General features: G+C 38.4%; 1 protein-coding gene, 1 long non-coding RNA gene and 1 pseudogene across 2 annotated transcripts; 2 read left to right on the top strand and 1 right to left on the bottom strand.

Annotated features, from left to right (window-relative positions):
- The first annotated feature begins 311 nt into the window (after positions 1-311).
- On the top strand, positions 312-13,084 carry LOC140792827 (DNA topoisomerase 3-beta-like; annotated as a pseudogene).
- Positions 13,085-13,513: 429 nt separating this feature from the next.
- On the top strand, positions 13,514-15,007 carry LOC140791786 (uncharacterized). The gene is made up of 2 exons (XR_012109631.1): positions 13,514-13,998; positions 14,187-15,007. It is a non-coding gene; the product is annotated as an uncharacterized lncRNA (long non-coding RNA).
- Positions 15,008-22,155: 7,148 nt separating this feature from the next.
- LOC140792505 (uncharacterized) lies at positions 22,156-23,538 on the bottom strand. The gene has a single exon (XM_073143549.1). The coding sequence runs from the start codon at positions 23,335-23,337 to the stop codon at positions 22,468-22,470; it is 870 nt and encodes a 289-aa protein (XP_072999650.1). The 5' UTR covers positions 23,338-23,538; the 3' UTR covers positions 22,156-22,467.
- Positions 23,539-27,050: the final 3,512 nt, after the last annotated feature.

The following is a 27,050-nucleotide window of genomic DNA, read 5'->3' as shown; positions in this document are numbered from 1 at the left end:
GTAGATAGTTGCCTGCTGCAGCAGACAGCTGTCTGCTGTAACCGCCTGCAGTAGGCAGCTGTCTGCTGCTGCCGCCTGCAGCAGGCACAGCTGTCTGTTGCTGCTGCAGGACAGGCCGGATCGGGATTGGCCAAAACTAAAATCCTTAGTTTAGAGGGTTATCCTATAAACTTTTGTCCTTGAGGGGGTCAATGTGAATAGGATGTAGTTTGGTGATAAAAGTGTAATTTTACCCCAAAAAGAGAGTAGTAAATATCATATGTTTTCATTGTGTTTCCTAAGATGGACTATGTATTTTATGTTCCTTGACAATGAAGCCTTGTCTTTATGGCTATTACAGGAGTAAAGTTGAACTTACAACTGGTGGGGAGATATTCCACTGTGTTGGACATCATGTTACAGCTAAAGGATTTACATCTATCATGCCATGGTTGGCAGTTACTGAGAAGAGTCTTCCACAGTTCAAAAAGGGTGAGAAAATCAGTATTCTGAAAGTTGACCTTTATGAGGTATAATGCTACACTTAACTATATTTGTCTTTACTATTGTTATTGTGTTTTATTATCAGCATCAAGTTCTCTGAATATAAAAAATAAATGTACATTTCTTAGTTATTTGGTAATATAAACTTGTTATATATTCCTGAACTCTTTATTCATCCACAGGGAAGCACCACACCTCCAGATTATCTTAGTGAGAGTGAATTGATTTCACTCATGGAAAAGAATGGGATAGGCACAGATGCTTCCATTGCTGTACACATAAACAACATTTGTGAGCTAACTATGTGCAGGTCTTTTCAATCCTTATTCCTTGTAAATGCTAAATCTCTTGCTTCTTTTATAAGGACCTATCTTAACCATTACTACGACAGCTATAAGATTGATGCTTGAGCCATTTGGTTGATCGAATGTCCCCAGAACACTTAATTTTAGTTTCTTGTGTTGTTTAAAGGTGAATTCTGGGAGGAGGTTAGTTCCAACAGCATTGGGAACAACCTTGATAAGAGGATACCAGTGTATTGACCCTGACCTCTGCTTGCCTGACATCCGCAGTTTTATTGAGCAGCAAATCACTTTGATTGCTGAAGGCAAAGTTGATCATGTTCATGTCGTGCAACATGTTCTTCAGCAATTTATGAAAAGGTATTCATATTTCGTTAAAAAGGTAACATTTTCAGGTCAAGCAAGCGACTCCTTTGATAACATGATTATCTATTTTTTCAATGGCTATTTGATCGAGTGTAGATTTAAGGATCTTTACACGATATTATTTGGGTACTCAGCTATTATCCACTCTTTGTTATTATACTTATTCAACAAAACTTCCTTAGTCTGACCTTTCTACAATTAGCTTGAAACTTTCATCCAAATAAGTGAATAAGCTCCCAAAGGTGCATTTATGATGTGAATCGGGTCTGATCGGATCGACTCATAAGAAAATTAGGCTCGATGGATTGAGTCTATTTATCTTTTACTTAATTTGTAATGTAAGCTCTTAAGGCAAGTCTAATTAAGTTATATAAGTTCTTAAAGTAAATCTAATCAAGTCATACAAGCCCTTAAGTCAGTTCTAGTTAAATCAAGTAAGTCTTAAGACAAGTCCAATTAAGCCTATTTCCTCCTCCCTTTTCTGCTACTCATAGGGGTCCGGACCCCCACAAAGGGGGAGTGAGTCGACTGAACATCTCGACCATTGGTGGGAATTTTGCCCGCATCTGATCCCCAATTCTTGTTCATCCAAGATGATGGAGTTGGGTGAATTGTGACCTATATAAGACTTTAAGACATCCTAATTCGAGTCATGTAAAGCCTTTAGGGCTAGTTCTAGTAGGACTTATGTACGTGACCTATACATAAGAGGGGTTGGACTTCTTTGTTTAATCATCCAAGTATTAAAAAATTATTTTAGGTTTGAGTTTATCTTAAGAGTAAGAGTGAGATAATCTAGAAGTGGAAGCATATTAATCTCTCTCTACCGTACTCCATTTTCTTCCTCCATCATCACCACCACTATTACCACTCTTACAATTGAGATCCATCACCTTGTATCCTCTCCATCAACCATCATTTACCCTAACCATAGCATAGACTCCCTTATTGCGGATCAACTCTAATCGGCCCGTAATAATTTGGTATTAGAGCTATCGTTATTCTTAGACCAGATGACAACCACACGACGAATGACAACAAGAGTAACTCGGTAGACTTTCATAGTCAAGGGTCCATTGTCATCAGCGACTGGCCCATTACCCTATAACACAAGTCCACCGTTGAAACCTCCCACCCCACCACCGTTGATAACCCAGCTAGAGGTTTTGTAGAGCTTGCTGTCAATACAAGTGTCCATGGTAGAGATGGTGTCTGCTATTTGCAAACTTTGTAACGAACAGACACCACTAGCACAAACAGAGAGGCGCATGGCAGAACTATTTTCAACGGCGCACGCCGCAGCTCCCGAATTGAAGAGGATGCCCTAGGATTTGGGGTGAACCCATCCCTTGGGCGTGCACACCAATGGCCGAGCTCATTAGGGTTAGGCTCATGAGATGGAGTTCGGCGTACTGAAACTCCACCGCATCCAACGGCTAGGGCTTAGTCTAACTCGACAGCGCCAAAGGCTTAGCCTGAACCACCTGCACCTAGGGCTTGGACCGAGCCACCCATAGTTAGGGTTTTGGCCCAAAATAGAGCAGAGTAGACCCTAGCATAAACGACCTGCACTAAGACCTAGGCTTGAGCGACTTGTGGCTAGAGATTTGCCTAAATCACTTGTAGCTAGGCATGCAGTGGTTCAAACCATTGGACCGTGGAGCTGATGCCACAGTGGGGTCCCCCTCCATGTGGCAGAAGAGACCCATGTGGGGAATGAGGGCATGCAATACATGAAGACGGGCTATTTGCAGGGGCTCAAGTCCAGATCATACGACTCGAGTTTCACAAGTTTGCGAGAGGTAATCCACTAGACTAGCTCTATCAAGAGGATTAGTTCTGCCCCTACCAAGAAACCCTAGACCACTAGAAGGTCTTAACAACCTCGTTCCACTTGGAAGAAGTTGTGATCAAATAGTTCCAAGCAGCATAACGGACTCAACCTTATGTACTCTGTTCAGTCTGATTGAGTATAAAAACTTCTAAGCAATTCTGACTCAGCTAACTCAACAGACTACGGTCTGAACTAATCGGGAGGAATTTGAGAGGATTAGTAATAGAGTTTATGGATGTATGGACTCTGCTATCAAAGGCACCTTCATCTCTGAACTCCGATAGGGCATTCAAGCTATGGTGAAGGCTGTCTATCCACGATCTTGATTAGAGGCTTTCTCCACTGCATAGATAATGGAAGATAAGCTAAGGGAGCTTTGGAACACGCTGCACAACAGCTAGATAGAACCGGAGGAGACAGAGACACCCGCTAGACACTCCTAGACACTCTAGTCACGCCAACTAGGCTACCGCAGCTACCTAAGAATCACCTCACTCTAAGGCCTTTTCTAGAGGAGAGAGGATCTCTAAGGGCCCCCATATGACTGACTTATTCCAACCCAAGTGGAAGATCGAAGGGTTAAGAGGCTATGCTTCCATTGTGATGAAAAGTATACACCGGGGCACAAATGTGTCCAACTGGTGGCAATGGTGATGCTTATGGAGAAAGCGAGTGGAGTTGAAAGTAAAGGACCAGAGGAGGCCGATCCACCTTAGGAGAAGATAGAACTGAGGGAGATGCCACCTCCACTAGCAAATCCACTCAAAGACTGCTTCCATAGTTCTCATTTTGGGGACAAAGTAAAAGGAAGCATAGTGGATTGATGCCAACCAGGTATGATTGGAGAAACTCATGGAGATATTGTATTCGATGGATCGAGTCTGTTTATCTTTTAATTAAGTTATAATGTAAGTTTAATTAAGTTATATGAGCCCTTAAGATAAGTCTAGTTAAATCATGTAAGTCCTTAAGACAAGTTTAGTTAAGTTAAGTAAGCCCTTAAAACAAGTCTAATTAAGTCATGTAAGTCCTTATGATAAATCCTATTAAAACAAGTCTAGTTAAGTCAAATAAGCTTAAAGTAAGTCTAATTAGGTTATGTAAGTCTTTAAGACAAATCTTAATTCGAGTCATGTAAAGCTTTTAGTGCTAGATTTAGTTAGACTTATTGTACGTGACCTCTATATAAGAGGGGGTTGTGCTTCTTTGTTTAATCATTCAAATATTAAAAAATTATTTAGTTTTGAGTATATCTTAAGAGTAAGAGTAAGATAATTTAAAAGTAGAAGTATATTAATCTTTCTCTCTATCGTACCCCATCTTCTTCACCACCACCATCATCCCTCTTACACGAGAACCACCACCTTCTATCCCCTCCATCAACCATCATTCATCATAACCAAAGCGAAAACTCTCTTGTTGCAGATTGACTTTAATCAGTCAGCAACAATTTATATCTGAATGATTATTAGAAAGTGCTTATTCTTACTTTTGTTACTCTTTGTGGTTCTCTTTGTTGTCTTGTTCCTATTTCACACTTCCATTCTAATGTCCATAAACTGAAGTATGAAAGTGTTATATATCACTTCTTCAATTGCTTAAGGAATTCTTTAGAACATTGATCATATACAGCAGACAATGTGCTCTTGTAAGTTCTTTAACAAAAGCATTAAATATAGTTACTTTACACAATATTTCCTTGGGTTGTTCTTATTGAAACAATGATTTCATTTCAACACAATGTAGTTTTACGATGATATATCAAAGTTATCACTGAATAATTCTATTTGTGCAAATGGTTATAGTAGAATATAAAATAGAAAAATCATTATTTTTTACCAGCTTATTCATGGCGTGCTAAATTATGATATACTTATTGGTCTATTACCTATCAACTTAAGCTTTTGGGTCAAGTGGTTATCTAACATAGTATTAAAACTTGGCTTTCTAGAAGTCTAGAGTTCAAACCTCGCTTAGCCTCATTTAATTCCTATTTTCTGTTATCCATTCTTATGCGGTATAAAAGGTCACACATTTTATTTGTTCATGTGTGATATAGAGGGCCCAGCATGTGAGCGGGTGTGTTAAAGGTGTGATATGGATTGTTCTTTCGTTGCCTAACATCTTAAATTTTTTGGTCATTTTGTCATCTAACATGATATTAGAGAAGAGGTTTCGAGTTCAAATCCTATCAGGCCTATCTGTTTTATTAAATATAAACCTTCGCTCTTTTAAGTCAAAATCCACTTCTTGGGCCTCTCGCAATATCTCAAGCCTAGAAATGAGGGAGAGTGTTAGAATATAAAATATAAAATTATTGTTCTCTAACTACTTAGTTTTTAAAATAATTAGTGGGTTAACTGATTTAACAATTGTGACCTCATTCATGTATGTATAGTCAGTTTTGGGTACTAAGACACATTTTGATCTTTTCCAATTAATTGGTTTTGCCTATTTTAAGGTGTACTGCATTTTCCAATATATATGACCATATAAAACAGGTACCTTGATCACCTTGTATAGGTACAATCTGCATAATACTGCAATGGAATCATTTGAGTCTTAGGTTAAAACTGTTCCAACTAAAATCCGTTAGTATAATTAAATAATTGATCGTTGTGCATCTGAAATGCCTCTATTTCTCTCTGGGATACTTCCATCAGTATTTATTTTCTACCTATTTTGTCTACACATTCAAATAAGTATACCGAAATGTAAATTACATATGTTCCTGCATTTGAGACTTCATATATGCTCTATAAGAATTCCTTGGTTGTATGTATACTGCAGTAACCTTTCAGAACATTGTCTACACAGCATAATCTTAAACTCTTAGTAAACTCTCCACTACAGTGTATACCAAAAAGCCTATTACACCTTCAATCCCCATTCTTTTGGCTTTCTTTGTTCTCTTTCTTTCCTTGGACATCTCACAAGAACAATTCTCATCTAGTAGGAGATGGACTCGATTTTGCAAGAACTTGATCTTGGTTGTCCTACATCAATAGCTATTTGGTCTAACATTCTATTAGTATGAGCTAAATAGTTGAAACACTCAAACCTCCAAATACACGTGTATGCCGCGTGGATAAATCTCTCCACGCGGTGCAGTATATAACCTGTCAGTAATATATTTCCACAAGGCATATAAAAATATAGGTTAATACTATAAATGATCAAGCAAAATATGAGTCCGAATACAAGTTCCACAAGCCACAACAAGCCTTTAAAGATAGACGTCCAAAATACAATTCCAATCATAATACCCTTGCAGAGGCTCAATACAACTAATAGAAATATAGATAACTCTCAATGAAGTAAAGGTAGCTACTCCTCGCTACCCGCATTTGCTTTCCCTAACTCTGAAATAATGCCACCAAGAGGTGGTGAACACACAGCCCAACGAATAGAATCAATACAATCTATAATAATCAAATAGAAAGTGCATATTCCAATGCATGTCTATAGTCGCTAACAATAAAATAAGCTTGTCTAAATGTCTTACAATGAGTTACTAAATCAATGCAAACGATATAGACTACATGGTACTGTCCTTAAACATACCAACTCCTAATCATATCATAATAGGTTTACATAACTATAAAGTTTGATATAATCCTTTATTTATACAAATCTCAATCATAGCATTTACATGTTATGCTTAGAAGTAAAAAGAGTAGTTTTCCTCATATTCACACAGATCAAGGAGGGTTAGTCATCATCTGCTTACCAAGGCATTAATTATGATTTATCATCGTATGCTCACTGAGCCATTTACCACATAATTTAGATATATTCTCCTAAAAGTCAACCATCATGTAATCATCCATCATCTCATACATCAAGGAGGGATATATACACATCTAGCGATAATGTCACCCAAACTTGCATAGCGACACTACATGTGACCGGTTGTCTGTAGCCATTAGACTAAAGACCCCAGTCGTAGACCCATATCTCACTATCTCTAAATCATCACCGCCCTCAGTAGAATAATCAAGAGCCCTCAGCTCATTAGTAAATGCCATGACCTCGTGTCGTCGGGTACCGCTAGAGATATATTCTCGTCTCACAATCATATTCTTACTATCATCATAATCTATTTCTGACTATGAAGTGTAATTACCTGAATGCCAACTCAGGCTAACGGCCTCAGGTGTAGGTCGCTAATAGTATAATCCATATACGATACACTCTATCCTTAACCCCGGGCTTAGCGAGTAAAGGGCATTGCCTTGTTAAAACGCGAATAACTAATGCTAAGTGGAAGTGGTGCAGTGTCTGTTAATGTATAAGTCATGTTATAGTCATCACGGTCATTACATTCTACATTCACTACAGATATTTATACAAGAGTTTCTCATACCAGGATATATGTAGATCATAGTTACACTAATGCATGTGCTAACATTAACATTCTCATAACATCATGAAGAGTATATTATGAATAACTGCACATATCAGGATACATAATAGTTACACTAAATACATGTGCTAACATTAACATTCTTACAACATCATGAAAAGTATACTATTCAACTGCACATAATAGGATACATAATAGTTATACTAAATGCATGCATTAACACTATCATTCTTATAACATCATGAAGAGTATAATATCAGCAACTATATTGTACTAGACTCATATATACTCTACTCACCTGGGGATCTCCAGAGTATTTAAATTCCCTTTAACTAGTCGGCTCCTCCAGGATCTCAAAATCCTCCTCGCGCGATGTCGATCCTAACAATTCACGCAAGTAAAGCTATACGTAAGGTTAGTGAATTAATAGAATTAATTACCCTATTAGAGAATTTAGGTTTAGACATATCACATGAGTCAAGGGTTCCCTAGGGTTAAGTTCCATATCATTCTAAAATTCACACTATTTAGGTAATAAGAATTTGTCCTTACGGGAGCGGTTAGGGTAATTAGTATGGTGAGGATACAAAAATAGGGCTTATAGGGTCCAAATAACCCCATTAGGCCTAGGCTGGGCTTTAAGTTTAGCCCAACCCACCACAGGTGCCCAAGAGATGTGCTAGATTGGGCTCGGGCCCCAAATTAGCAGTACAAGGTTTCGTGGGCTACGGCGGTTCAGCCTGCAGCTCACACCAAATGGCTTTCGTGGCCTACAGTCCAACCGCAGCCCACCAAGGTTGAGTTTGTGGACTGCAGTCTGACTGCAGCCCACCCAACAGTGGGGTCGTGGGCTGCGGTCTGATCCCCCCCCCCCCCATCATCTCCTTCGAAAGGAGATAGATGAGGAAGGCGCGGCCACCATCGAGGCCGATGGTGCCAGCGGCGCAGCCATGAGGCTAGGGGAAGGAAGGGCGGCCAGAAAGCGAGAAGAAAAGGAAAAAGAGAGGACTCGAGCTCGACAGCGATGGAACGGAGCTCGAGGCCGCGGTGGAGCATTGAGGACCACCCTCCCTGTCCACGGGGGAGCGGGAGCAGCTCGCCCCGTGGCCAAGGTGGCCGACGGGGCGGCGAGGTGCACCCCTATGGCCGGTGGCCATGGAGTCCCCCCCATTCACTAAGAGCCCGAAGCCCACTTAGACGCGAAGTCGCCAGAAACTTCGGTGAAGGCGAGATGAAGGGGTTGATTACCAAAATTAAACGAGGGGTTTAGGGGCTTACTGAGAGGGTTCTAGGACTTGGGTGGGTCGGCTCCGGGTCCGGGGTTTCGTCGGCTCCGGTGTCGGTAGCACGAGAGAAGGAGAGGAAGAGAGATGGTGGGGTGGAGGGGGAAATAAGAGAGTGGCAACGATGGCGTGCACGAAAGAAGAAGAAGAAAGAAGAGAGGACGGTGGGGGGTAGGCTGGGACGCATCTGCTCAGCGCGTGCGTGGGAGATTTTTTATTTTTATTTTTAAATTTTGGGTGTTAGAATAGTTCTATATCACATCTCATGTGTGTTGGTGTACTACAATAGCTAAGTTACCTTTCATGCTTTAGTTTCAAGTTTTTGCTAGTAATAAAGTTTACTTTAATTGAAGTATATCCAATAAGTTGCATCACTAGAATTGTAACTAAAAACATGATTATAATGGAGGTTTCTTTTAGCAAAACTAATATGTTTTACATTAAAAAATTGAATACTAAACTCTCCTTTTCCATATACTTGAAGTTGACTGTCACGACCTGAAATAGAAATCATGATCGGCCATGCACCTCCATATGCTTGAGATACACGAAGTCTTATTAATACTTTCTAAGTGTACGATGACAAAAATAAATAAATAAACGAAAAAGATCTACTTCATTAAATTTAACTAATTGCAATAATTATAAAACAATGTCATTGTTTTATTTTAAACGAAATAAATTTAACTTATAATCTAATGCATAAGATTCAAAAGAGCGGAAAAGTAAATAGGGGGATCTTAAGTGGAGGTGGAGTCTAGATACGTCTTGCTCAGTCGCCATGCTGACTATTACCTGAGATAGATAAATAAATAAAAGAAAACAAATCCATGAGCCAACAACTATAGCTTAGTGCTGGAATCCACTCGAAAACCAAATAAATTCTAAATTATATTAATGTTTGAATAAAATTAAACTAAATCAATAATATTCATAACAATTTGTAATAGGGATGCTCCTTAAATAATGTCAACGATAACAATAGTGAGTCAACTTGTAACCTTGTACAGTTTCAACATATTAACATATTTCTAATATTTATACTGTCATATGTCTCAATGGGTCTATACCCTGTGGATTCACATCAACTAGAAGTCACCTCGAGACGACACTCGGGATTTTTCTTCATAGTTGATCCAGTTAGGGTCATCAGATAGTATCACTATGTATGTGATCAACACACTTTGTCTTTTCCACTAACCGTTGAGAGAAGTTAGAGTCACCTAGGAAATTTCTTATTCATCCTAAGATTGTTCCCTAACCCCACCAGAGTCACCTAAGAAAGTCACCGCAGTGATCTGATTTAGGACTTTCCTCTGGACTTCTAGATAGACTTGAGTCACCAGGGAAAATCGCAAGCGATTTATACTGGGACTGTTATCTAAGTCGTACCAATATTAGTCTCATTTTTCTTTTCACTAAAATTTAATATTTGCACAAAGTTTGGCGATGCACTGAGTATAATAATTAAATGCACGCATAAAATATAACAATTAAATTTGCATGTAAGGATGAAAATGAAATAAATAAGTTTTTGCACATAGAAAATCACATGGTCTGACAAAGGTACAAAATATAATAAAAATAAATATGTGAGTGAACCCACTCACCTAAGTCTAGATTAGATAGTTGAAATTTCTAGTCTCTAGTCCACGTGCTGAAAATCATCACCTTTAAATAATAAATAAAAAAAAAATTTAATTTGAATAATATCAATATTTCTAAAATTTAAAAAAAATTAAAAAAAACTAAAATGGGTTAAATTACCCATTGGATTGGGCTGGGCTAATCTTGGCCCAGCCAAATTAAGTGGATTGGGCTATGGGCTAACCCGCAGCCCACCCACTTAAGTGGTTTGGGTCGGGTCTTTGGATCTGAAATCCAAACCCGAACCCGAACCCGAAACTAATAAGAAAAGAGTTGGCTCGGGTTAAACCCGAGCCCCACCCAAAACCTTTTTTTCCCGCGACCGATGCGAGGAAGAGAAGAGTTGAGGGAGAGAGTGACCGTCGGCGGCGGTTCGACGACCACCCTCAAGCCTCTCTACTCTCTCTCTCTCTCTCTTTCTCTCTCTCTCTCTCTTTCTCTACTTTGTCGTCCTCACGAGGTGGAGAAGAACCACCACAGACGACCGACTTCGAAGCCGACAACGACTGGAACCACGAGGGCTTTCGCAGAAGGCGACCATGGCGCAAGGCCAACGACTTGGAGCTCTCGAGCAAGAGCAGGCGGCGCCCGAAGCCGTCGGTCACCCTGATTTGCCGATGAAGCCGAGAAACCCAAATTTAGGTATTTCTAATTTACTCCATTAAATTGAAATTAAACTAGAGGGATGAGAGAGGGCTTATCAAGGAGTCACATGGTGATCTCCGATGGCTCCAGCGGCACTCCGGCAGGCCAATTCTACTGCGTGACTCCGACGGTGAGAAAGAAGAAAGCAAAGGAGGAGAGGAAGAAGAGAGAAGAAGGCTGAGGGGGATTAAGGGGAGAGAATAATTTTAGGGTTTAATTTATAGAGCAAAGATCCCAAATCTGAATTGGATTTGGATTCGGCGAGATTTTCTGCGACTGCCTCATCATATGCCGAAGAGGGAGAGGGGAACGGGTTGCACGTGCAGAGCACGTGCACCCTCCTCTCTCAACCCTTTTTATTTTATTTTTTTCTGGTTCTTATATTGACTATTCAGTTCTTTAAAGTGAAATTCCCATTTTGCAGATTGACAACATGGATGCACTTTTTGAAGCACAGTTCTCACGTTTAGCAGACTCAGGGCGTCTGCTGAGCAAATGTGGAAAATGTACTAGGTACATGAAATATATTTCCACTCCGCCTATGAGGTTATACTGTATAACATGTGAGGAGGTGTACTACCTCCCTCAGAATGGTTCGATCAAGGTAAAGCTTGCCAATTATACAAATCCAGTCTGTTTCATTCATAGTCATCTATAATAATCGTAAGAGCTGCTACTGTCACTTCTCATCTTTATGATTCAGTATGCTTACAATCTATGTCATTCTACTTTCTTTCGTCTTATTTATGCAACAAAATTTATATAACATCATTTAGCTCAGGACCTTGCTGATTTACTTGGAGAGTATTAAGGCCAAGGATATATTATGACCATGGAGATTGATCTTAACAGGTCATATGACACATACAAACTGCTAGCTTGGTTAATGTTTTTGAGGCATTAGGATTTTCTTTCCAGCTATCTTAGGTTCATAGAGAAAATCATATGCTAGCGTTACATTCTGCAATTGGCTCTGATAGCTGGCGCATGAGTGCCTGCCTGAATCATAAGAACAGTTTTTTTTCCTTAAATCTATGCTGTCACTTCCATTACCTTTCAAACACAACATTTAGCATGTTACACACTATTTACTTGCTTCCACATTTTCATAATGGCAGTAATGTTGGTGTGCTCATCTCAAGAGAAAATATCTGCTTTTTGAGTTTAAGGTGTCTTCCTACTGCCAGGCTTTTTACTCCATTCTGCTCCTTGGACTGATGAACATGCTTTTTCTCAGCTTTACAGGGAACTCGTGTGCGCTCTTGATGGCTTTGAATTGTTGCTCTTCTCGTTGGCTGGTCCAGATGGAAAATCATTCCCGCTTTGCCCTTTTTGCTACAATAGTCCTCCATTTGAAGGGATTGACAAGCTCTTTGGCACACTTCAAGTTGGAAATTCTGGTAAGATAGGAAAAGGGGCTGGCATGCCATGTTTCCTTTGCCCTCACCCCACATGTCGGCATTCCTTGATAACCCAAGGAGTATGTGCCTGCCCTGAGTGCAGTGGAACATTAGTTCTTGATCCTGTAAGTGCACCCAAATGGAGGTTATACTGCAACATGTGCAACTGCCTTGTCTACCTTCCAGAGGGGGCTCATCGTATCTCGACCACTGGAAAGAGGTGCCCCGAGTGTGACTCAACAATAATTGAGGTTGACAAGAAGAGCACACCCCTCAAAGATGGAGCTACTTTGCATGTCGGTTGTATCTTGTGTGATGATTTATTGCACTCCCTAGTGGAAATGAAGCATGGCAGGTCCTTTTTTAGGCGTGGAAGAGGAAGAGGCCGAGGCCGAGGTCGAGGAAGAGGAAGGAGCAGGGGTAGGGGAAGGAGTGGTCTAAAGAACGAGGACCCAAAGATGAGTTTTCGAGATTTTTAAGCAAAGGACAAGTTCACAAAGTTCACTTATCCACTATTGTGCTTCTTGCTTAGTCATGTGATGCTGTCCTCCGGAATTTTAGAGTAACTTTTTACATTTGTTATTCATGGAACACTGTGGAATCCTGCGTTTGTTTTATTTAGACTCTATTTCTACCCTTATTGAACAGAAATGAGAAAAGTTGACATAGGAAAGTGCATACTGTGAACTGTGAAGCAATTCTATGCTACGCCCCATGTTAAGCAAAAGCTAATATCACAACTATTACTAGCCTGTTTATATTTTTTTTCCTAGACTGATAATGAGCACATCTGCTTATTTGTTTGCCCGATACAGATCCTGGAAGAGTTATTTGGACACCGGTGCACTGGAACTGCAATATTTGCTAGCAGTAAGGAATGTTCTTTATGAGATTTTATGGTTTAATTTGCAACATGCTACTGACCTAAATAGCCATATTTTCTTTTTGTGCATGTGGGAACTTGTGTCCTAAGGTAAACCAAGCAGTTTTCTGTATTTTATTTATTTATTTTTTAATTTATTTATCAAAATAGATTGCCTTCAAATTTAACTACTAAAAGAGTCTATTTTACTATAGTCCTAGATAAAATGTTTAACTGTTCAGTGTTTTACTAAAAATACTAATAATATCAGTGTTTTTCCTAAATAAAATGCTAATCTTATTAGTATTTTTGTTGAAACACTTTAGATAATGCTTCGAATCCCTTAACCAAGGAAGCTCTTTATTTAGAAAAATATTTATCAGTTAAACATTTTTAATAATAAATTAGAGTCCTTTTGGTATTTAAGTTTTGAGGTGATCTAAATAAGTTTTAAAATATATATAGTTTGGTCAAAAACTCACCAAAACCATGCACTTTTGGTACTCCAAATGCTTAAAGAATCAGTCATGATCTCTGTTGTCTTCTACGTTTGCCCATATTTTGTGTAGCTGCAGGAAGTAGCGTCATATTCAACTAAATCTTGGAGAGGTCAAAAAGTATGTACATAAGCTGAAACCACCAGTGAGTGGATATTATAGTATTATCGCTCACATCCGTGCAAACTAATTAGACCATTTTCTGGATTGAAATTGCTGGAGTTCTCTAACACTGACGGATCCCTTACAGGCACATCAATTGTTTGTATGTACAGTTCCCAATCAAAATGATACTTAAGCTGCAGGAATTCAGGTAACTCAGCAGCTGTTCTTCCTTACAGTTTTTTAGCTAGTTATACAGTAGAATTTTGCCTTATGCTTAGTAATTTTCTGATATTAGAAAAATAACTCCAGTGTCACAAGAAAGTAGAGTTACTTCCATATTTGTCATTGTTCTTCATCTATCTTACTGGTATTCGTACATCCTTTTTGTCCTGTTAGTATTCAGAATGCAGACCCAAGAAATTAAAAGGATCTACTGTGAGCTGTACTGGGATATCTCGAGTCTTGACTTCCTTTTACATCCAATGTGGTACCTTCAAGCGATGATTTGAGAACTAGCAGTGGCTCTTCCTCAGCTCCAGCTAGTGATTTCCTGCTCACTGTCCGGTATATCCTCTCCAACACCATCGGAAAAGCCTTCTGGACATTTTGTTGCATCCAACGCTAATATCTCCATAAAGAGCAGCTCTTCACTCTCTGCGAGCCTCAACACTTGAAGAGCTGCTCTTTATAAGGTTGCACTTATTCCCAACAAGCATAATTACTGCATTTGGATCTGCATGGGCTGAAGCTCATCCAGCCACCATGGTACCTGATTAAAGCTTGGGTTTTTGGTGATGTCATAAACGATAGAGGCACTGACAGCGCCTTCCTTGGTAGCACCAATCAACTTTAGTAGAGTTAATAGGTACTTTTCTCATGACCAAAAAGGTCATGGGTTTAATTTTAATTGCAAATAATATTGTGAACAAATTGTTGGTGGTTTGGCTTCACAGTTCGACTCGATTGATGGCTCAACAGTACGGTTGACTTGGAGGAGCAGCTCTGTAGCGCGACGGCTTGGAGCAGGTCTTGATGACATTTGATTCAGAGCAATTGTTCTGTAACGTACATGGCTTAAAGCCTAATTAGGCAGGTTATTATATTGGCTAAAAGTTGGTGGAGCCTAAGTGCTTCTGTATCTAGATTAGTTGGTTCTTTATTTAGCCCATATGTAGTCTTTGAGCTCATGAATAATAAAAAATGCTAGTTACTGTGCAGTATCTCTTATGTCTTGGCCTTAACGAGGTTCTTGTCAATGAGGATTTCATATCTCTCTCTCTCTCTCCACACAATGTACAGCACCGAAATCTATGGAATTGGAGTCACGGTGGATTCTTATCTTTGGTGTATGATTGAGGTTCTTGAATGGTGTGGTTGTGTTATTCCATAGGCATAGGGACCAATATGATACTTTTGTTTGGTGTGTAGACTGTAGACTTGGAGTAGGGTAGGATAAGGCCTTCCAATATGATACTAGTTTTTGGACCTACACCCAAAGGTGGCATGATAAAATCTTCAGCTTTCCCTTCAATTATTTTCCGACCATCTTTCTTTCTCAGTGATATGGTTTATTAGTGTCTCTTCTAGATGCCCCCCTTTTGGGCATGATATTTATGCTCTCTATGATGTTTGATAATTTGTTTGATATTTGATAATTTAATTAAAATTCAAAAGATGAAATAAAATGGGATTTGATCACATAGCCAACTAATTTTTAAAATTAATGAAATATTTTTCATTTCATAAGGTGCTTTTAGATTATATTTAATCAAAATATTTTTGTGGATTAAATCCTAGTAATTCACAAGTCCAACCAAAAATGATCATATAAGCAAAATGGAGGGTGTTTTTGGTTAATTTTCTAAATAAAAGAATAATAATAAAGTAATCAAATTAATTTGCCAATGGGATAGTGCTCAAATAATTAAAGCAGCTTATATTAAATGAATATACCTAATTCAGATCAACAACGACACCGATTTAATAGGGACATTAAGTTCTTAACCAAATCAATTTATCAAAAATAGTCAAAAAGACAAGCGTTATCTTTCCCAGAAGAGCTACAAAATATTAATCAATTCTGTAATTGCCTTTGAAAATATATGCACGTAGTATTAAGAATATGCCTTTCTACAAAACTCAGGAGCTTTTGCATTTTAATTAAAATTTTCGATCTAGTATATAAAATTGAGAGTATATATATTTTTATAATTGATGCACATTTTATTATTGCACATAATCTATATATACGATGTACAGTAAAATTTATTATTACAAATACAATTAAATTGTAAAAGCTCACATAAAACTCTCCTTATAATATTTGCTAAAGGCCATTTAAAATCTATGGACCACCTTATACTCGGCTAAAAGGTCAGATTGCTTCCTACATTTCTTAGGCAGTTTAGCATATTTAGCCTATCGGCGCAAATAGTTTCGTTAAGTCATTTGGTTATAAATTATTGGGTATACAAATAGAGTAACATGATATAGAGAGATAGCCCTCGATACAAATTCTATACTTGGCTAGAACAAACAAATCGTCTTTAATTTTTTAGGAGTAGATTTAAGTTAGAAACTCAAATTCTATCTTTAAACCATAGCCACCATCACCTCCAGCAGCCACCCTACAATATGGCCGTCTACCAGCACCCATTTTGCTCTTTTCTGACCTTGTTTCACTATTTTAATTATATCTTTTCAACTAGACATTCGATTGACATAAAACTAGAGTCATTAGAATAATATCTCATGAAGCTAAATAATGGCATAAATAAGTACTCGTGCACAACTAGGAGCATATGAGGTAGGACGACAACTCGATAAATAGGTCTCTCAATTCGCCAAATTTTTTTCTCTTTGAATCCTTGATGAGTTTTCTTACGGTCGGTACTCATATTTACCAGATCGAAGAGGGTGATTGACAATTAATCTTTTGTCTTGTTCAAGATGTTATCTAATATAACACATCTCTTTATGCATCTAAAAGAAGAATAATAGAAGTATAGATAGGGTTGAGAATCAGTCAAATTAAATCCAACTCAATTTGACTCCATATCCAAATTTTGTTGGCTATGGGTTGAGATTTTTTTTATCCATCTTAATATCTAGATCTCTATCTGTATTCAAATAATCTATATAGATATAGATATGGGTTGAACAATAAAATCTGAATAAATATCCGCTTAACATTTATATTAAAATATTAAAATTAGTGATATAAAGACTTTAACATACTTCTATATGAATATCTAATCTATTTTTTAGCAATACACAATTAAATTTACATATAACTGGTTTGCATGAATATAAACATATAAACATTAGAAATAAAGAAGTAATGAATTGCATGAATATAATTGCGAATTGTATAAATATAACTACAAATTGTGTAAAATTACTATAAATTTGATAGGTAACGGAACGATCTTTTCAAGATCTGAATTGATTGCAGGAAGTAGTTCGTGCAATCGAGATAAAATATTCACCAAATATTATCCCGTAGTTAGAAAATTACAAAACTAAGGTTGATTGATTTGTACATTTTCTCATATTTATGCCCTTCGTAGATCCGAACTGCAACTATGATGAAAATATAATATAGTGGTAGTGATAGTGGTTGTGACGGGTGGAGCAGATGATAGGGTTATGGATGATAATGAAGATGATGGTGGATGGTTGATGTAGTTTAAGGGATAAAGACGAAGGGGGAGAAGTGGTTGAGATCCCAAGGAGGGAAGACTCGACAAACAAGGAAGATTAGAAGATAGATGAGACCTTGCCAGTGGTAGAGGTGGTTGGTTGGTGAAGGAGGGAGATTAGGGTAGAGAGACTAGAGAAAGGATAGAGAAAAATAGAAACCAATATTCATTCATCATAATGATTTTGGCTACCATCCACACCTTTATAGAGGCTAGCTAATAAGTCAAAATAATAATTATTAACTCTAATTCTAGTGGACTCTCGCCGATCGCGTTCGAACGCACAAAAGATGTTCTTTGTGGATGCGAACTGATGTAGGTGTTTGAACGCACTCAACGGTGTTTGAATGCACATTTCGCGTTTTCTATTTTTGCAAACTAATGCAGGCGTTCGCAAAGACATTTGAATGCGCCCCCTTCCGCGTTCGAATGCGACCTATAGAAAGTTTTTTTTGAAATTAAATAACTAATGTAATAAGAAAAGACTCTAACAAGCTATATCAAAATTCTAATCAGAAAAAAAAGCTAGATGAGGAGTGAGAGAGATACTACCTTCAAGCTGTCATATTTGTTTGTCTCATAGCGATGATTAGGCACTCCTACTCAGTTGAATGATGCCTTGAGCAAGCATTTTCATCACCATCTTGCTGATCTCCTCCTTCTGGATATGAGGGTAGCAGTAGGGTCGAACATTGACTAGTTCGGCCCTCGGAACGATGCCGATCGAGTGGTCATGCCCCACAACCCCGTGGCTCCTTGAACACTTCGACAAACTTTGATGCCACATTCATGTGCGACATTTGCATCAAGAAGACTCGACCCTGCTGCATGGAAGACCGATTAAAGACTGCAAAGTAGCATCGGCTTGCTAGTGCAACTGGTCTCCCGCCAATCGAATTTGTGAAGTTGAAAATCAGAACTCCCAAGCTCTTGAGCCATTGAATCCTCAAAATGATGTCAACACGATGCAAGGCTATCGAATACAAGTGGATGGTGAAAATCTACCCTTGATTCTTCAACTCGACACAACCACATATTGTACTGGCCCTCAAGGTGTTATCGTCCCCAATATTCACCTCAAACCCTTCCATGGGTTCCAACTCGAGCCCAATCTTTCACAGCAACCTTGTGTCAATAAAATTGTGAGTTTAACCAGTGTTGATCAAGACTTGAACCACCATTCGCTTCACCATACTACTCACATGCAATGTCTTAGGCATTGCAATCCCCGAGTATGCATGGAGTGAGATCTCGGCCACCATTTCCTCTATATTCTCCTCCTCAGCCACCTTGACATCTTCCTCGGCCTTAGTACTCTCCTCAGTAGCATGGGTACTCACCTCTTCGTCCAAGCCATTGATGAGCATTACCGATCCTATTAGTTTTGCACAATGATGCCCCGAAGTAAATTTTTCAACGCAACTAAAACACAACCCCTCCTCCCTTCTTTCTTCTATTTGTGTAGGTGTCAAGGCTCAACTCGAGGATCATGGAGGCAACTTCACATCACTGGAGGGGCTCAAGGGTGGCTGTGGTGCCATGGCTGCGGTTGCAGCCCTTGGCTAACTCGTGGTACTTCCTACCACTAGGCTCGGTCTTGGTAGAGGTCATTCGTCTCGAGTCGTCCAACTGGGTCCAGAATAAATCTTCATGTCTCAGTGCTTCTCCTCCATTAGCATTGCATCCTCAAATGATTCCTTCAACATGCGCGGTCGGAGAGAATGCACGTCGTCTTGGATTTCAGTTTGCAACTCGCAGATGAAGGTGCTCCATAGTTGTTAGTTGGTCCATTGGGGTTGACATTGACTACTCACCCTCTTGAACTCCTCACAAAATGCCCCAATGGTCGTCTTTTGAATGGTCTCCAAGAGGAGGGCATCGAAGTCCACGTTACTGAGATATCAAAGCATCTCATGAGCTCAGTGCAGAAATATTCCCACCATTCGAGCTTGCCTTGGGCGTTGGTTGACCAGAACCAATGCAAGGCCATTCCTCCAAGTGGAAGCTTGCTAGTAGCACGTTTTGCTCTTCCAGCATCCTTGATAGAGGTAGAGCTGCTCCACTTGGTTGATCCAATCGATCAAATCCCCTCCTTTAAACCATGGGTACACCAAGCATAGGATCCTTGCCCAAACTCCATTGTCACGATACGAATCATGTCCACCACTAGGTTGGAGAGGAGAAGGGTGCACCATGACTAGTCGGTAGTCTCTTCAACAACGATCATCTTCCATCAATGGTGGGGGATCATCTTGGTCATGCGATAGGTCAAAGCTGACGAGAGGCTCCCCATTAAAGTGGCCTATCTACTGTGGCTTGACCACTGTTGGTCCATGCAAGACCAGTCCTATTGGTCTTAGCCTTCGTGACGGTGTGATTAGTGGCTCCCTATGCTAGGGTGGTGGAGCCGGTGGTGGTGTGAACACTAGGGTCGGGGCGATCTGCATTGAGAGCTTTGTCGCGCATTCTCTAGCCTCTATCAGTGCCATGATCTCCCTTAGCATATCCATGATCATCTAGTTAGTCATGGAGATTTGCTCGACAAGGTTGCTGAGTTGGACATGGATTGAAGGTGGCTCGATATTAGGGTTCCAATAGTCCCTAACTTTCGAAGTCTCTACTACCGCCAAGTTGGTCTCATTAGATACACGCCTCATTGGCATAGCTTTGGTTATCATCATGAAGGTAGAAGCACGCCAAGGATAGTCTGATACTAGAAATTGATATAATCATGTTCGGGTATCTAGCTTGGCTTAGCCGAAGCTTAGGTTGGGTAGAAGAATGGTGGTGCAGTCTACTCGTGGAGCGGTGATGGTAGTGATGGTTAGCTAAAAATGGTGGTGGGTAATGGATGGTAATGAGGGTGATAAGGGCGGTGGAATAGTAATTGGTAAAATGAAGAAGTGGGAGAAGGTGACCGGTCTTAAGGGATTAGGGGGTACGGTCAGACTGAAGGAGGTAGAGGATGGCAGCACAAGGTCGACCATAGGAGAAAGGAGCTAGGGTTGAGAGAGAGAGAGAGAGAGAGAGAGAGAGAGAGAGAGAGAGAGAGAGAGAGAGAGAGAGAGGGAGAGTTAGTTCAAGAGATAATTCCAATATTCTATAATGAAATCTAGTGCGCACCACTATGCTTTATAGGTGGCTACCGGTCTCTAACTAGTTTGGCTAACCCTACCGACTAAATCAAGTTGACTTAAACTAAATAGCAATCAACTAAAACATAGGGACTAAAGTGTAATTATAATAATCAAATGCAAAATGAAAGATAATTGGGATCTAATCCCGTCGGGTCCTGTGCGAGGTGGTTTGGTCAAGCCCAAACTATATCAACCATTTTCTCATCTTCTATAGTCTTGTTGGTTTTGAAGACACTCGAAGGAGTCACATGGCAAGTGGCACTAGAGTCTATCCACTAACCTTCGTCTACATTGACCATCATAAGTTTAGTGATCATAACAACCATGTCATCCTCGAGGATATTGGCCTTCTCTTTCTCCGTTGGTTGTTTGCCCCTGTAGTTGCAGCATTGTCTTGCAAAATACCCAACTTTACCCCACACATAGCAAGAACCCTTCTTTTTTCCATTTTTCTTCATAAAGTCCTTATTCTTGAACTTAGAAAAAATCTTACCTTTGTTATGATGCTTCTCTTTATTATTTGAATTGGATGCCAAATTCTTAATGTTATAAACATTATCTTTCTTCTCAATGTTCTTCTCTTGATTTTTAAGTATGTCTCCAGAATGAGCTTCACTTTCAATTCAAATGTGCATTATTAAGTCACTAAGATTTACAACCTTCTTATATTTCAAAATACGTTGATATCTTTTCAAGAAGGAGAAAGTTTATCAATAATATTTGAAATATAGAAGTTTTTAGTGATATGCTCCCCACTTTCTCTAATCTCATGAACAAAATTATAAAGTTGATTTACTTGCTCATCGACTAGTTTAGCATTATCCATTTTGAAATCAACATACTTGTTACTAAAAACAAATGAATTTGGCATATTCAATAGCATACCTCTATTCGAGTGCTCCATATAAAAATTTTATCATTGCGTACTTAGAAAATTTATCGAACATCAGATTTATCATTGAATTGAGAATAGTGTAGTGACAAATGTAATTGTCATCGATCCATTTATTTTGTTTGTTGTTGTATTCTTCTTCAGGTGTTTTTTCCGTTGGGAAAAGAGTCGTGATCACATATGCCACTTTTAATATGGTGAGTTGGTAGAAAATCTTCTATCTCTATCTCTCGTAGTTTATTCCATCTAAGCGATAGAGCCTCTCTATTTTTTATAGTTGATTCTATCTCGAGGATATAATGCCTTAATAATCAAGTTTTTAATAATTGTACTTTCTTATAATTTGAGAATCATTCACCAACCCAAATATCAAGAAGAAAATTAAAAATTAATACTTTTATATGAAGAAAGGAGGACTAAGAGTATAGTTATTTTTCTTATCTTATAGATACCCTCCCTCTTTATTTAAAGAGTTTTAGAAGATGAAATAGAGTCTCTTCAAGAATACTTATTGTTTGAAAATCTTTAATACGAATGTCGAATGTTAAATAAAATTTGCTCTCGAACAAATATATTATTACAAAACTTAGAAGAGGAAAAAAAAAGCCTGAATTATGAAGAAAATTCGGGCTCAATTGATAAAAACAAAATTGTTGCGTATTTTTTATGCAAATCACCCCTCGGTCCCTTTACAAAGTTCATAATCAGGGAGAATAAAGAGAATGATGTGAAAGCTCAATCCTAATCATCCACTCTTATCCACAAGATGCGAAGACGACCCCATCTGCATCACAAGAGACAACTACCGCTCACCAACTCATGACTCTAAATCTCTAATCACAACCTTCCGCCGCGTATTTGGACGCTCTCACCACACCTCACTAAAGTAAAATATCTTAATAAAATACAAAAAAAAAAAAAAAAGTCTCCGTCGTCTTCTCCTCCCTCTACCTTATTCTCGCCGATGGAGCGAGCCGAAACCCATCCGCCGGAAACCCAACGGCGCGGCACATGACCTCGACGGCGGCAGCCCCGGAGCCGGGGGTCATGGGATTGGTCGTCCTTCGGTAGGGCCCGAGCCACTTGGCGAGCATGTACCGGCTCTTTCGCCACGGCGGCACGTCAAGCCCATTCCTCCGGAGCGATCTCCGCGCTGCCTCCGCCGTCAACCTCACCGCCTTCCCGATCGCCTCATCCATCGCCACCACCACCCTCGGCACCGCCGCCACCACCCTTGCGCACTCCTCCGTCGCCCTCGCCACCTCCATCCCCGCCGCGAAATCCGCGTCCACAATGTACCTCCTCTTCTCCTTCCCCGGCGATATCACATCGACGTACTCGTAGCTCCCCGCGGTAATACCACCGGCGGCCTCCCACCTCGCCTTGCAAATCCCGGCTTCGTACCCCGCCGCCCTCAGCCGCATCATCACCGCCCTCCGGAACGGTGATCCGGTCGCCCTCATCCCCTCCTCCTCCTCCATCGCCATAGTCACCTCTGTCACCTCGGCAGCGAGCCGGTTCCGGAACGGATCTATCTCGGCGGGCGGATCGAGGATCTCTCGCATCCTCGTCGCCGCTGCCGTGGCCCGATCGGCGCCGTCTTCGTCATCGGAATCTCCGTCGAGGTCGGATCCGTCATGGCTCTCGGCGGCGGAGGCGCTGCTTTCGAGGAACGCTTGGACGAGGCCGGAGAGGCAGGTGGACGCCTCGTGCTCGCTGCCGCTACTGGCGTAGCCGGTCATCTCCCCGCGGAGGCGAGCTCGAGCCTTCTCATCCAACGGATCCGTGACCCGCTTCGCTCGGACGTACACCGCCATTTGCCGGTAAAAATCCCCAATTAGAACGAAAGCAATAATTCTATTGATGAAGGCTACCCAAGGTAGCTTCACCTTTTATACACGAAAGTTTTATAACCAGAGGTTTAATTCTTTTATTCGTCTTATTATTCCGTTCCTCTCAAGCATACAATAGCATATTCTTCCCGTCTATTAAAATTTTATATAAAAAAAAAGAGGAAAAGAAAAGAGAAGCTTATCCATTAGGCAGGATATACTATCGAGAGCCGCGTGAACCTACTACGTGGCAATTAAAACAAATATTGACACGTGGAACCCTGTCTCTCTCTCTCTCTCTCTCTCTCTCTCTCTCTCTCTCTCTCTCTCTCGTGTGAGCGAGTATGAAACATGGCTGTCTAGTTTGATGCCGGACAGCCTGAGTGAAGATACCCTTTTGTATTCTATTACTATGTTTATGGTTACAAATTATAGTAACAATGGAGTGAATAATTAAAGTTAATTTTAATTAGCATTCAGTAGTGATACTAGGATAATATTTTTCTCGCTGATCCAATTAAATATTTTTGGATTATTTACATCAAAAACCCATTTGATTTCCAATTTGATAGGCCAGGGTTATTTTCGGTTTCTCTTACACTTAAGATTTTTTTGTTATTTTTCCTCCAACTTTGTCTTTTCTGTATTTAGTATCTCATTAAATGTTGACGAGATATTATAAGAAAGAGAAAAATGACCCGTACTCATCTTCTTCATCTTTTTCATCTTCTACTTTATATATTGCTGCTAAGTTTTTTTCTTCTTCATCATCTTTCTCCTTTTTCTATCTCTTAATTCTTTTTTTATACAAGTCTCTAATCGCTCTTCAATTAATAAAAGAAGAGACTAATTAGAGATAGTTTAAACTGTAAATTTTTGTCAGAATTTCATACTTAAACTACGAATTTCGTTCTTAAACTATAAATTCTTCATTTCGTTATAGATATATTTCGAATCTGAAAAAAATCTAAATAAAAAAGTTTTAGATCATGATGTCATAAATTTTATCTAATTAGTTTTATAATTTTTAGACTTTAAACGATTATCTTATAAATATTTTTTTAAAACTGTACACAACTAAAATTTCATAGTTTAAGCACGAAATTTATACTTAAAGTATAAATTTCATACTTAAACTACGAAGTTCTAATTCTGCATAATTTTAGCAAAATATTTATAAGATATGCATTTGACATCCAAAAAATATGAAACTAATTGGATAAAATTCGCTACATCATCATCTACAACTTTTGTATTTTAGTTTCTTCATATTTAAAATTTATCTACAGCGAAACAAAGAATTTGATAAGAAATTTGTAGTTTTAGTATGAAATTCGTAGTTTAAGTACGAAATTTATAGTTTAAATATGAAATTCTGATAATAATTCAGAGTTTATTAATTATATATTATAATTTACTTAAACTATAAATTTTACTCTTAAACTACGAATTTTGTACTTAAACTATGATTTTCGTACTTAAAGAATTTGTTTCACTATAGATAAATTTTAAATATGAAGAAACTCCATGTCACGGATTTTATTGAATTAGTTTCATATTTTTTGGATGACAGATGCATATATTCTGAATATTTTGCTAAAATTACGTAAAATTAGAATTTCGTAGTTTAAGTATGAAATTCATTCTTTAAGTATAAATTTTATACTTAAACTATAAAATTTCAGTTGTATCCACTTTAAAAAAAATATTCATAAGATAATCATTTGAAGTCTAAAAATTATGAAACTAATTAGATAAAATCTATGACATCATGGTCTAGAATTTTTTTAATCGGAGTTTGTTTAGATTGGAAACATATCTACAGTGGAATGAAGAATTCATAAGTTAAGTACGAAATTCGTAGTTTAAGTATGGAATTTTGAAAATAATTTATAATTTTTTAAGTATATATTGTAATTTACTTGTAATATTAGATTAAATTATATTTTTGAAACATTGATTAAGAATTTTTTATTTATTTAAACTATCTCTGATTTGTTTATATGTAAATTGCAATGGTGAAATATATAAATTCTGGAATGTAAAAAAAAATAATGAAAGTTGTTAAAAATAAAAAAAAATTATTATTACATTTACAAAAGTGATTAATTAGAGATATTTTTTCTATATAAGTCTCTTTGATCGCTCTTAGTAAGAGACTAATTAGAGATAGTTTAAACTATGAATTATTGTCATAATTTCATACTTAAACTATGAATTTCGTATTTAAACAACGAATTTCATACTTAAACTATAAATTTCTTGTCAAATTCTTTGTTTCACTATAGATAAATTTTAAATATGAAGAAACTCCAAATATAAAAGTTCTTGATCATGATGGATTTTATCGAATTAGTTTCATATTTTTTGGATGTCATATGCATATCTTCTGAATATTTTGCTAAAATTATGTTGAATTAAAAATTCAAGTATGAAATTTATATTTAAATACACATTTCCTACTTAAACCATAAAATTTCAGTTGTGCACAGTTTAAAAAAAAATTCACAAGATAATCGTTTAAAGTCCAAAAATTATGAAACCAATTGGATAAAATCTATAACATTATGATCTAGAACTTTTTATTCGAAGTTTCTTCAGATTTGAAATATATCTACAGCGGAATGAGGCATAGGTTAAACTATCTCTAATTAGTCTCTTATTTTATTAATTAAAGAGCAATTAGAGACTTTAATAAAAAAAGAAAGGACTAAGAGATGGAAAATGAGCACTAGAAGAAGAAGATGATGAAGAAGAAAAAAAAAATGGCAGTAACATATGAAGTAGAAGATGAAGAGTACGGGTTATTTCTCTCTCTCTCTTATAGTATCTCGTCAACATTTAATAAGGCACTAAATGACAAAAAGGGTAGAGTTGGAAGAAAAGTAAGAAAAAAATCTCAAGTGCAAGAGAAATAGAAAATGACCCTAGCCTGCTAAATCGAAAACCAAGTGCGTTTTCGGTGCAAATAATCCAATATTTTTTTGTAGGAATATTGCATGATTACTATTAACTATTAAGACAATGGATGAGATGGTAAGAAACTGGACAAGGATTAGATAGATGACCATGGTAGCTTGGAGACTGAGCATCAAAAGTGGAACCAAACTTGGGAGTTTCTCTAATACAAATATCTAAATCTAAGAGGGGCCTATCTGTAAAACTAGTTCAATAGTTTAAGCTGGGGGACCATGGTCAATTATGTAGTTCCTCCGCCCGATGGGTGGATTTTGCCCTACTACTTATCAATCAACATTTGCTCAAAACGAGATAATGCATTCAAACGCTGCCGGCAGGAGGAACAGATATTGAAGACAAACTGGATATGGGCGCCTCACTCTACTATGGAGCTTGTGGTGAAATCCATTTATTCTTTACTCTAGCGGCAGTTGATGGTGATGTGGAATGGGTGGTGGAAATTGTGGAGGCACACCGAGAGTGCTCTCTTTCTGCTAAAAGCTAGCTTGGCAGCGACTACTAACTCCTCCATAGTACATGACTTCGTCAAGATGAGAAATGTAGTTTGTGTGGCATACACTAGGAAACAGTCAACCACCTATTTTTCAGTTGTTGGTTTAGCTTGGGATATTTGATGTAGCTAGGGTGCTAATTGGGGTTTTATCAATTGCAGGTGAGAGAGGATTGGCTTACGACTAGGTCGCATGCTAAGGCTGAGATGAACTACAAGTTCCAAGTAT

This window comes from Typha latifolia, chromosome 7, assembly GCF_019914945.1.
Source record: "Typha latifolia isolate L0001 chromosome 7, TyphaL0001v2, whole genome shotgun sequence".
Taxonomy (NCBI): Eukaryota; Viridiplantae; Streptophyta; class Magnoliopsida; order Poales; family Typhaceae; genus Typha; species Typha latifolia.
This window is presented reverse-complemented; position numbering and strand designations above follow the sequence as displayed.

What these genes read in the sequence shown, in the direction of transcription:
- LOC140792505 (XM_073143549.1), bottom strand. Translation starts at nt 23,337, where the DNA reads ATGGCGGTGTACGTCCGAGCGAAGCGGGTCACGGATCCGTTGGATGAG.